We start from the raw sequence: 12,621 nt of genomic DNA, 5'->3' as shown, positions 1-12,621 counted from the left end.
TTGGTATGATTGCATAACCTGTAGCTATTGTTAATCAGGTACAGTCAAAAGAGGAAGAAATCCTTCAAAATTTATACATTTTATTTATGTATCAAAGATTCAATATAAACAACCAATCTTAACTGTCTGAAATGTTGAGCTCGTTTCAAGCTGTGACGTCGCTTTTAAAGAATTCGATGACCTATGGCTTCTCCGAATTACCTCGCATCTGATCTTGAACTGCGAAAGCGTTATCCCTCGAACCAGAAACGTTCTTTCGACGCACTGATCGATTGTCGCCGAGGTTAGATAGTGAGCGTTTCGTAACATGTTCCAAAGTTAATCGTTTCTGTTGCAAACCGATTTATTATATTCGGAACGTGATAACTTATCGACAAGAAAAGAGAGAGAGAAAGGGTCGGGGTATAGAGGGGATGTTTCAACTTGACCATTTACAAAATTTGTGCACATTTGTTTAAACTTCGAGAGCATCGTAACGAACCGTACACAACACGGAGGCGGGTTGATATAGGAGACTAGAGCCTACCCGCAGCCAGACCGCAGTATAAACCAGGGGTCGGCAACAAATCAATCAAAACGTATGTAATAAAAAGACGTTTCAGGTGTATATAACTTTATATACCCGAATATAATTATACTTTATTTTCGGAACTGAAGTGGGCCACTTGAAATTATGAAATGAGGCCTTGTATAAACTATGGTCTGAGTGTGGTCTAAATCAGTGGTTCCCAAACGTGTTACGCCACGGCGATTTGTTTTGGAGAAAATTTCATCGCGGAGCACTATTGATTTTGGAAACACGTATGTGATCTTAATACGCTAAAATGCCATGGAGTTTAGGAATAACTACAACATGCATATCTTGCGGCACTGCTCAGTCACATCTGTGCATATTTCAACCACTTTACGTGTAGGCTTTTTTGCAACAAATTTGAACGATATTGTATAATTGAAGTTCCTGCGATAAATCTCTGAATTCGGTATGTTTGTTAACATTTAAGAGAAAAGGGGGGGGGGGAAGATTAGAAGAACAGCTTTTTCGATGCTCTTTCCCTCAGCCACCCTTCTCCTATGTATGTGGTATACCTTACACATTTTTTTACTCGTCAAACCGTAGCGAGAGAGAGAGAGGAAAGGGCTGCGATAAAGAAAAAAAAATCGATTCCCGTTTGTATGGTTACCGCAACAGCGTCCCGTTCGAAGTGTTTCAATGATGGAAAAAACGGAGAGGGAGCTCAAATGTATTTTTTTTATCTACTCTAGGCCGAGATATCTCTGCCTTGTACGGGAAAAGGTTAAAAGAGTGGTCAAAAGAAAATTCTAAGCTCAATTAAGGAAATTCCAGCCTGAGAATTCAGTTGTAATAGTCTTATATACCCTCTTACCTCTGTAAAAAGAATAATTTGAGGAATCCAATACGGTTAACAGTCAGAAATGTAAATTGGTCAAATTTGCCGTTTTGTACCGGAAGAAATTCACTTCGTAATATTTGGAAAAAAAAGACATCGTTGATTGAAATACTTGTGTGATTTTATTCGTTTTCCTTTTTACCAAAAGGACCGAATTGGGGAAAAAATCTTCAAGATTCGCTACTAACCATTACTTCCCCTCGAAAAGCTTAAAAAACCAACTGTCTTTTAACTGTCGAAAAATTTGTTGATAAAGATAGTGGTATAGGAATACGAGCACGTGCCAAAGGATAAGGAAGGTTAGAATGCCACCTGGTGGAAAATTTGGGAACTTTAAATCTAAGCAAGATAGACCGAAATTCCAAAAACCTGGTCGTAGAATGGCATTTAGTAAATGAGAAAAATACTTGGCTATAAAAAATGTGTATAAGACATTGAAAAAATTAGTGTACCTAAGTTATATATAGGTGATCAGTTACTCGGTAATTTGTTGCTTATTCATGAGTTTTGAAGCACTTAGGTATGAGAAGGTAATTTCTCCTCCGTTTGACTTAACCTTGCCTAGACCTTGCTTGTGCGTTTGTTGACTGTCGTTGCATGTGTTCGTTGCTTTGCACTTGTCTCAAAAAAGTATAATTATTTTTCTTTCGTTTTTCTTCTTTTGAGTTTAGCTGCTTTTGATTCCTCTGTCTATCTATCTACCTTGCCTGTGCTGCGAACATTTTGCTTCATTTTGATGATTGACAGTATTTTTTACATGCAATTAAAAGACTAGAACAGTCATTTGTTTCATTTAAAATCGAGATCAGACCAGTTTGTTTACGCATTGATTACATAGTGAACCCGTTAGTCGACGAGTGATGATGATGATGATGATGGTTAAAATAACTCATGAAGTGGAAAAATAGTTTTGTTATTCCGGAAAAATGCTCTAATGGAAGTTGTTCGTTATAGACTTGTTTTACATCAGATTAATTTCGTTTTCTATTCGCGTAGAGGTTAGTTTTCGTCAAATTATTATTATTATATTGTTTTTGAGTTGTTTCAGAGCAGAAATATCGCTCTCTTCTTCGTTAGTGAATTTTTAGAAGTGAATATATATTTTTTTTTGTGACGACGACAAGTGTTTTCTGAAAAGATGACGTTCCCCCTAGAAGATCATAATCGTTCCACAACTGTCCCGATTTCTCCAAATAAGACAAAAGTGTTCGTATCCGTCAATAAAATGCTGCTTTAATCCCGAAGACCAGCTCGCGACAAATTTTTGTTTGTTTGAGATAAATACATGAAATAAATAAGATTCTTAGTCTCGTTCGTAGATTTCATTTGATTATCGTAATGATTGTTATGACTACTATCTTTCTTTTCTATATTTTAGAGAAGCCGACCAAGCCGGCAATCAAATCATCGTCATTCTCGTCAAGAAGTCTATCTTCCGGTGAGTAGTTGACACAATGAGTAGAGATATTCGATTTACCGAAAATTCACCGGCAAACAATTCATCGATAGGAAAATTCGCTGACAGAAAAATTACCTCTGGGAAAACTTCCCGAAAACCGTCTATCGCCAGTGAGTGAGTGACCGAGTGAATGAGTAAGTGAGTGAATGTGTGGCCGAGTGAGTGATCGGAGAAGTTGGTGAATGAGCTAACGAATAAGCTGGTGAGTGAGTGAGTAACCGCATTAGTGACTCACCCACTCTCTCACCTGCTCGCTCACTCACTCATTTGCTTACCTGCTCACTCAGTTGCTCACCTCCTCACTCAGTCGCTCACCTCCTCACTCAGTTGCTCACATCCTCACTCCCTCGCTTGTTCATACACTCACTCGCTTATTCATACACTCACTCTCGCTCATTCACTCAATCATTCGCACACTTACTCCTTGATTCATTTGATCAATCACTTAATTGCTCACTTCTATTCATCCAGTATATATATATATATTCACACCTACTCATCCACTTACCTGCTATGCCACTTTTTTCGATGAATTGTTTATCGGTAAATATCCCTAACGGTCAATTGCGTGGCTGTGAATTGTTGGCGGTGAATTTTCTGGCGACATAGATGGATACCGGGGAGGGGCGATCACCCTTTAGTTCAGTAAAAAAAAAAATTGTATTATTGGCATAGACGATATATACATCCGCTCTGCCCCCGTTCGAGAAGCCCGTATCCACTTATAGCCAGCTGGAAATTTCACCCGACACAGCCTGAAATACAATCGAAGTTAAATGCTAGGGCCCTGACAACCATCAGCACGGAGCTTGAAAAACTCTTTAAATGCCCAAAGTCATCGACTGAATCAATAATTTTCCTCTTAGCAAACTGTTTGTTATCTTGCAGATGTCGATCCAACTGCTCAGCTTCTTCCTCCTCCTACCGTTAAAGTCACCACCGCAGGTAGGTGTGTTCTTGCGATATAAACTATGTAAGGGGCCGTTCAAGTATTACGTCATCATTGATGGGGGGGGGGGGGGTTCCGATTTGCTGACTTTTGATGACAAGGGGAAGGGGGGGGGGGTTTGGATAATGCTTACGTCATCAACCAAGCAGTTGAAGTAACATTTCCCCCCAATTTATAAGTGCCCTACACAGCCACTTTAGTGATCTCTAAATGTTTCGCGGATCCAAGTGCTCTGGAAATGTGTCCGGGGCGCTTAAATGATCTGGAACTGTGCCACGCATCACTTAAATAATCTGAGAATGTGCCGCGGGTAATTTGAGTGATGTAGAACCACACTGGGGGCCACTTAAGTGCTCTAAAACTACGTCACATGTCACTCAAGGGCTCTCTAAATGTGTCACGGATCGCTTAAGTGTTCTGGAAATGTGTCGCGGGATAAAGATAAATTTTGAGTTCACAGCCTTCAAATAACATTGAAATTAAGAGAAATTGATTATAATAACATATATAAATAATATTATCTTCCGAAATTTCTCTCACTTTAAAAAAATAGTTTTTTGCATTAAAAAAATAAATTTTTGATCGTGGGGGGGGGGCCATGAGAGCCCCCCCCCCATGCCCGTCCTCTGTGTACGTCCCTGATCCCACCAATATGCGTAAGGATTCAGAGGGGCAGAGCTGATGACGAAATTTTGCTAACAAGGGGGGAGGGGATCAGCGTTTTGCTTACTTTTGCTGACAAGGGGGTGAGGGGGTCAAAAATGGCCAAAAATTTGCTTACGTAATACATGAACGGCACCTAAGATTACTGTTTTCGCATTTCACATTGATTGAGCTTCGGTTCGTTTGTAGATCGCATCGAACGCGAGAGTCGCTCGAAGCCTGCACCTCCTCCGAAGCCAGCGTCGCTGTCGTCGGGCTCGTCGTGCGAAGGAAGGTCGCCGCCTATGCGAGGTAGAACGTATTTACTCAAACAAAGAAAAATTATGATTATAACGTAAAAAACCTGAAGAAAATTCGACACCAACGATAAACACTAGGTTCCATAATTTCCCTTGCCGCGCAGTTTACCCTTGATCCTACAGAGACATGCTTCCAATTAAAAAAAGTACCCAAATAGCGTGTAGAACTCAGATACGTTATTCATGTTGCAAGGGGCATTCGCGTAAGCAGGGGGGTGTTCCTCCAAAAGCCGAGATTATAGTATTTTGCAGGAAAAAACGTAACCCCCCCCCCTGAGAAAATTCTGCGTACGCCTATGGCAGGGGGCATTAAAATACAAAAATTAACCGACACACGCTCCTCTCAAAAACCCAATTAGAAAGTTGTTACTCTGTCTTTCCTGAAGCCAACAAAAAAAGTTCCACGTTTCTAAGTGCAGAGATATTTGAATTCAAAACATCGGAGAAAAATTATGAAAAACCACTATAAATAAGGAAAGAAGTGTTGTCCGTTAGTTTATGCTGTTCTTTCCCGACTTTTCCCGATTTTGAATTCAAATATCTCAGCGAATAGAACACTCGGAAACGTGGAACTTGTTTTGTTGGCCTCAGTAGAAACAGAGCAACAATTTTCTAATCGGATTTTTTAGAAGAGCTTGTCGGTTAATCGTTTTATTTTAATACCCCTTGCAACATGAATGACGTTTCTACACGTTATTTAGACACTTTTCCTAATTGGAAGCATGAATCTATAGCGTAGTTTCCCAACATTTTTTGTCCCATCGCCCCCCTTCTTCAGAAATCTTTTTCTCCCATCGCCCCCAACGCAATCTAACCCATAGAATCCTATGTTATACACGTAGCTTCTATCGCCCCCTGGAACATTCCATCGTCCCCAGTGGGCGTTAACGCCCACGTTGGGAATCACTGCTCTATAGGATCCGCGGTTCACCTTTAAAATGCTGCGTAATGGGAATTTATGGAATCTCCCTGTATAGCCATTTTGGAGCTCGGAGATTTTTTCTCATTTCTGGAAAAATACTTTTTGAGTTGGTCTGAAATTTTGGTCCACGTAAATTCTATGCTTGTGTTCGGGGGGTTTCCAGTAAAAATTTAGTCACTAGTGCATTTAAGGGACGGCAAAATATTAAACACGAAAAAGATGTTTTTGATCGATCTTGTGCCACAGAAAAGGCTGCCATCGGTTTTTAACTCTCAAAAAATATCTTTCTCGCTATTTTCAATGCTTCCGTGCACTTTCATGAGAATGGCACGTATATTCATGAAGATATTTCTTCTGAAAATTGAAATTTTCATCACGTAACAGAGATTCAATTTAGCATATTATTCTCTTTCGGTTGTTCTACTCCGAGTTTTTATTCCTCGTCAACACATGCACGTGTCACCACCTGTATGATATTTAGCGGAAGAGTATACATATTATATGAAAACCATTTTTCTGTTGTCTGAACTAATATTTTGTCTCTCGCTTCCTTTCCCCTTCATTTAAATGAAAATATGTAGTAGATTTTTTTGTGTGTTATTCGTGGGAAAATTTCCGCTTGTGTTTATTGTGCGTGTTGACTGTTTCGAACGTGCAGAGTTGCGCCTCAGCCCAGAACTGTACGGTCACCTGAAGCACCTGAAGAAACAAACTAAAGATTTGAAACTGGAAGTTCGGAATCTTCGGAGGATCGCTCAGTCTCAGGCCCTCACCGCCAAAGAGACAGTCAGGGAAACGTGCCTCAAAATCAAAGTACGTACTCAATTCTGTTATCGTTAGATATCAAACATTCTTGTAATCTGATTGAAACGCCTTGAATTGTATCCGTGAAAAGGAATACTTTTAAATAATTGATTGAATTGAGTTCAGTGTTATCTTCGTGGGGTGGGGGCTCGGAATTGTAACGCAAGGTTTTGCTTCGGCCTAAAATGTAGAATAGTATATTGAGCCTATTCTCAGAAGTGGATTTATGGTTTTTACACCCTTGGGCCACACGTATTTGTACCCTCCTTCCGTTCTAGTTTTTTTGGCACCTATTCCTCGAATTTGCCGCCCATCTGAACTTGCCATCTAAGCCCGCTTAGCCCCCCGCAAACACACCTCTGCCGAATTTACAATCGGCAGAGGTATTACAATTTCATAATATTATACCACCCCTTGAGAGAAAAGCACACGAGCAATTAATTAAGAATTAATTAATTTCGGGATAGTACGAAACGAAGATGATTAAAAGAAACGTTTATTACAAACCAGCGAACGAATCCCATGCGAAACGAAATTAATAGAATAACGCTATAGATCTACATGCCTTAAAATCAGACAGCTTTTGAGTTGAATTTAAAATAATGACGGGGGGGGGGGGAAAGGAAAAAGAGCGGTGTTACTTTGTAAAAAAAAAACCATATAATGAGTTTTCTTCGAAAAAAAGTACCTGATATTGGAAACGACATGAAGCGCGCATTAAATGTTTTGTGGAGCCCAAAGATGTGCTAGTACTGGCTGATTCTTCATAAATCATTTAAGGGGTCTTCGTTCCGAAATGTTTTCGAATGCGGCTTTTTTAAATTGACCTCCTCATCAGATCACGGCCCGCCGCTCTGTCTCGATGAAGACATTTCAGCAGGTGGTCGAACAAGACCCGGGCCATGCTGGAAGCTGAGCACGTATGTGTTGTGAACCTAACTGAAGTCAGTTTCTGTGTAATACGTTTTATTTATCGTACTGCCGTCTGCCGTCCATTTTTCCAACCATAAGTGAAGCGCAATGATTAAATAATTGTATAGTTCTAGGGCCGTTGCGCTCTGTGGCGAGACTTTTCAAAGGGGAGATCGGCTTGCATTCGCGCCTTGAAGTTTGGAACCACAGAAAACCAACTTCAGCCGACCGTCGCTGCGGCAACGGTGAGGTTCGTACCCGGTCGTTGCGGTACACGTCCGTTACTATGACCACTCGACCACCACAGCGGCGATTTATTTAATTCACCGATTGTATAAATCCTTAATCCCATTATTAACACGAAAGACGAACGTGTGATTAAGTTCTACTTTTATCAGTGCGCGCGCACACCATTCAAAATATGCATACGAATTCAATAGATTCAGTACCACTACCTATTCCTCTATTACTTAAAGCACCTAAAAATAAAGACCATTTTATATTGCTGATGCCAAAAATATTTAATAATCTGCTAGACGACGTTCCAAGTAGTGAACGGGTAAACGCACAGCCTGTCAGCAGTATTTTATCGCCATATTGACGTTTGTTTCCATAATGTTTATTTGGAAATCCCGTACAAGGGATACTCAAACTTCAGGTATTCATAGAAATGGGGCATTGTCTATAATTGGGATAATGATACCAGATAGTGGCCAGATACCACTGACCACTATCTGCATTGTGAATCATGTTTTGTGGTGGGGGGGGGATTTATGATGCCTTTTCGTGTATAAAAAAACATATATATACAGAGTGCTAACACGCATTTATCTCACTGAATTGGGGAAATGAAATTGATTTGTATGAAGCCGATCGCTAGGTCCATATCCTTCGTTAGCGAAAACCGCATTAAGAATAAGTTCAACACGAGTCAGTGTTGAAAAGGGTGTCGTCGCGGACCAGGAATTCGGATCAATTATGAATGAGCTTTTCTGTGTGTTTGGTGTATTATAGACGATGCTCGCTGCCGCCCAAGTCGGTGAGGAGCACGTGTGCGCCGAGAGACTGAAGGTTTCTAGAGAAGAGGATTTGTACCGTCAGGACGTCAACCATTTGGAGAAGGACTTGCTGTGAGTCGCTGTCTCTATCACATATTGCCGTCCATTGTTTCTATTCTGAATACGCGATACGTTACTTTTCTTTTTTTGTTCGTTCGCGTTTACATCGTATCATTTAATTGCAGGGATCTGGAGAGTCAAGTCGAAGAACTGCGTGGGAACGTGATCAACCGTAAATGTCGAGTAAATCTGGCCGACGTCGAAGGAATGGCGCTAATACTTAGCAGGGCGAGCAAAAGCGTCGCCGACCTAAAAGGTGTGGCATCGTTATGCTTTTATTTACTCCGCTGAAAATCTACGAAAGTGAATTAACGAAAGTCATTCCGGGGATGTTCGTTAAATCACAGTTCATTATTTGCACTTCACACTTGGCTCACAAGACATCTAAATAATGAAAAAAACTTATCACGCCAATGGAACCGATTTAGCATATTTACCTGAAACGATCATGCATAAAAACCGGCCAGTAGTGAATTTATCTTGTTTATCTCAACGGCACTTGAGTATTATGCAAAATCGCCGAAAAAATTGATAACTTTTTGGTATTAATTTTTTTGTATTACGCAAAATTGTCGGTATATAGAAGGGAAATTTATTAAACTCACCAAAATGTCGGCGATTATGCATAATGACCGGATTCATCACATTTACTGTAACAGAGATACATGAAAGAGTAACGGACATTATTGAACCGGGAAAATCGAATAAATCAGTAAATATTGAGACACACCTCCCCCCCCCCCTTCCCCCGCTAACAATCCGTTTGGCGCACCACCTAGGATTTTGCCCACGTGACATTTGTTTTTCTTTGTGGAATGAATTTCTTAAGCCACTTAACTCTTTTAATAGTTGATTTTGTTCAACTGCGTGGAGAAGGTCTCAGATTTCCGGATACACCACTGAAAGTATTGATAGTGATTCGATGGTAAATCCCCGAATTGGGCCCGCACGCTATTATTATTGGTCGAATGCGGAAAGCTTCCCCGAGGCTCTGATCAATCTAGAGTGTGAGGAAACCCTATATGAGGGGGGTCTTCAACGCATGACCCGCTATCTGTGGCCCTCGAAACTTTTCACAGGGGAACGCCGACGTAAATCCGAGCATTTATTATATTTACTTCAAAATATTCGACACAGATGGCAGCACTGGCAAAAACACGAAACAATCTCAACTCTTACGCCATAAATACGTTAGGGTAATGCATGCACTCACGAAATACGTACGACACGCACTGTTTATTTCAAAAGTGGCGAAAAAGAGGGAAAGAGAGAAATGAATTGACTTTTGGAAAACACTTTAGAGAACACAAATGAGAGAAATAATTTTGGATTGGATGAGAAGTAATTTAGGGATTAATGAGAAGTGATTTCATAATTATTGGAAGAAATAATTTCAGAATTGGAGGAAAAATCTATTTCGCATTTTTAGAAAATTAATAATTAATGAATTTTATTCATTAGGAAAATATTCCACGAATTATTGAAAACATGATATTCTTAGAATTGATCGAGATGACGATTTTCACAAAACCAATAAAAATTCATATTTAATGAAGACGTAATCTCAAGATAAATGAATTTTGCCATTATTATGGAGCCTTGGGCCTCCCTCGGCCCACCTGTTAAAACGCCAATGTTTGAATCTAGTTACTGTGGTATGACTTCTTGGTCATTGGGTTACATGAGACTTTTTTTTTGGCCCACCGTGTCTGCAATGTTGAACACCCCCGGCCCTATCTCATACATGCGCAACCCATGGCGCGAGGGCCAAATGTGTCCTTGGCAGTCAACTGACATGGCCCGCAAACTCAAATGTAATGTTGTAAAAATGAGCGGCCCATTTCCAGATCAGCCCCCGCATGCAGTTTCACATCACTTAAGTGGCCCGCAACTCATTTCCAGATCACTTAAGGGAGACGCAGCACATTATCAGATTTTTTAAGGGACCCGCGTCATATTTAAAGACCACTTGAGTAACTCGGGACACAGATCCCTCGTGGGAGGGGGGGGCGGCTTGTAGCACATTTCTAAATAACTTAAATGGCCCGCTGCGTAAATACAAATACAACGCCAAATGCCCAACGGGGTGGCAGAGAAAACGATGCCCATAACAAATATGGATGTCATATATTTCACACAAAAATACAGCAACCCAATTAAAAATTGCAATTACAAACAGTATATATACATGATAGAATATTATAGACAATGCACAATAAAGAATACTTATGGTTGTCTTATTGTAAATATGGATAGAGATTTACCCCAACATGTTTATCGTATTTCTTTTTCAAACGTGTCAATTGTGTTAGAATTTATTATTCCTCCTGGGGAATAAGCTATTCCATTTGAAGGAGTGGGGACGGTTTCAGTCCAAAATTAATGTTTTTCACGGTTTTGTATAGCTGAGTACCATCTCTTTCAACCACGTAAAGCATCGAAGGCAAAAATGCTTTCAGTCCACTGTAATAAAGGAAGAAAGATAGAACCATAAGGGGGGAAACAATGGTTTTAGTCACAGTGAGCAGATGGGAAAACGATCCGAGTCCATCATATGCGCATGCGCAGAAAACGATATTTCAGTGTGCGTATTTGTTTTGCTTTACTGATTCGTGCTTTGCGCTCATGAATTTGAGGTTATTTCGTGTGTCAAAGTATCATTGAGTATAGATTTATGTTGCGTCCTGCGTCGAGATTCCAGAGAAATGGATGGAAGTTATAAAAAGCGGTCGTTTAAAACCACTCCTTTCTTAACTGACCGTAAACAAGAAATTGTTGAGGCCTGGACAGATTTTTTAAAGCCTATGTCCCAGAAAAAATGCTCACTGTCGACAAGGTCGATCAGATGCCTTCGTGAAGATAGTTCTACACCACGTTTAGAGAGTGTACCACCGTTCCAGTTTCTTTGGTAGTCACACCAACCAAGATACTGTTAAAAACAAGCAAAAAGGAAGACAGGACCATCAAGAAGGGAAGGACATGCCTATCGAAGAATTGGAAGTTTTGTACACGGCCCCAATCTCTCGAGCGAAGTACAATGACCCGCAATCTTCAAGAGCTTTAACACCTTGACGTGGGATGGGCGTGAGAACGATGAGCAGCATGATGACGTATACTTGGAATATATACACGACAATGGATATATAATACTATGGACCATACATACTATGCACTAAGGATATATAATATAAACTCTTTTGACATGAATGTCGCTCTCCACTTGTTAATACAAGATATACAGAAGACTGGATGTTGTGAAGATATTTATTATTTGAGATGTTAATTTTTTAAGGAAGGAAAAAACTCATCTCTGCCTCTACCGGGTCAGAGCACTCGTTCGGCAATCGAGGGACCCGGGTTCGACTCCCGGTAGAGGCAGAGATGAGTTTTTTCCTTCCTTAAAAAATTAACATCTCAAATAATAAATATCTTCACAACATCCAGTCTTCTGTATATCTTGTATAAACTCTTTTGTTTTTTCACCGAATATTTTTCTGCACTCTCTAACCACCAATAATGTTTTCATCTATTTGTACATCATACCATGATCAAATATCTTAATTATTCAAATTTTATGCAATGTGTGTGTGTGTTTTCGGTATCAGAATCCTGCTCAAACTGCATGTTTATGGGGGAAGGGGGTGAACATAAGAAAAAAACCATTTTTTTACTTGCTTCTTGAAAATAGTTTGGTTTGAGTTTTACATAACCTCTACCATGATATAAAATTAAAATAAAGTTTCTAACATTGTAATTAAACCAGATTTTTGAAGAAAAAATGTGTTTTTCGTCTTTTGAAAAATTTCGTTTCATGGACTGAAACCATTTTTCCTCCCGACCCTTCATTTATTAACAACCCTATTAGAGAAAAATTCTCTGTGGCCCCACAACCTAGAATTGTCCCTTACCAACAGATACTGATGCCCCCTTGTCAAAGCATACTTACAGATAACCTGAGTAACCCGTGACACAGATCCACTTTAGCTGCATTAGAAATCGATGCGAAAAAAAGAAATGACTGGTGATTCGAAGGACACAGAAAATGACCAGTTTCCTCTAGTCCAAATGATGATGTCGAAAGATCTG

General features: G+C 39.9%; 1 protein-coding gene across 3 annotated transcripts in view; it reads left to right on the top strand.

The window, feature by feature from the left end:
• The window catches only part of LOC149088313 (uncharacterized), a 148,652-nt gene that overhangs the window by 95,950 nt on the left and 40,081 nt on the right, over positions 1-12,621 (top strand). Inside the window, exons 19-24 of one of the 3 annotated variants that reach the window (XM_089246817.1) lie at positions 2,788-2,847; positions 3,757-3,813; positions 4,670-4,771; positions 6,360-6,514; positions 8,432-8,547; positions 8,661-8,791. In XM_089246817.1, the coding sequence (XP_089102943.1) occupies positions 2,788-2,847; positions 3,757-3,813; positions 4,670-4,771; positions 6,360-6,514; positions 8,432-8,547; positions 8,661-8,791 (621 nt within the window). Of the gene's footprint in view, positions 1-2,787; positions 2,848-3,756; positions 3,814-4,669; positions 4,775-6,359; positions 6,515-8,431; positions 8,548-8,660; positions 8,792-12,621 lie in introns of all 3 variants that reach the window. The other 2 variants (XM_089246810.1, XM_089246825.1) reach the window with 2 other exon arrangements.

The sequence above is a fragment of the Pholcus phalangioides genome, unplaced genomic scaffold (genome assembly GCF_987345545.1).
Source record: "Pholcus phalangioides strain wild (caught in Gottingen) unplaced genomic scaffold, Ppha-v1.0 ptg000003l_1, whole genome shotgun sequence".
In the NCBI taxonomy this organism is placed as follows: Eukaryota; Metazoa; Arthropoda; class Arachnida; order Araneae; family Pholcidae; genus Pholcus; species Pholcus phalangioides.
This window is presented reverse-complemented; position numbering and strand designations above follow the sequence as displayed.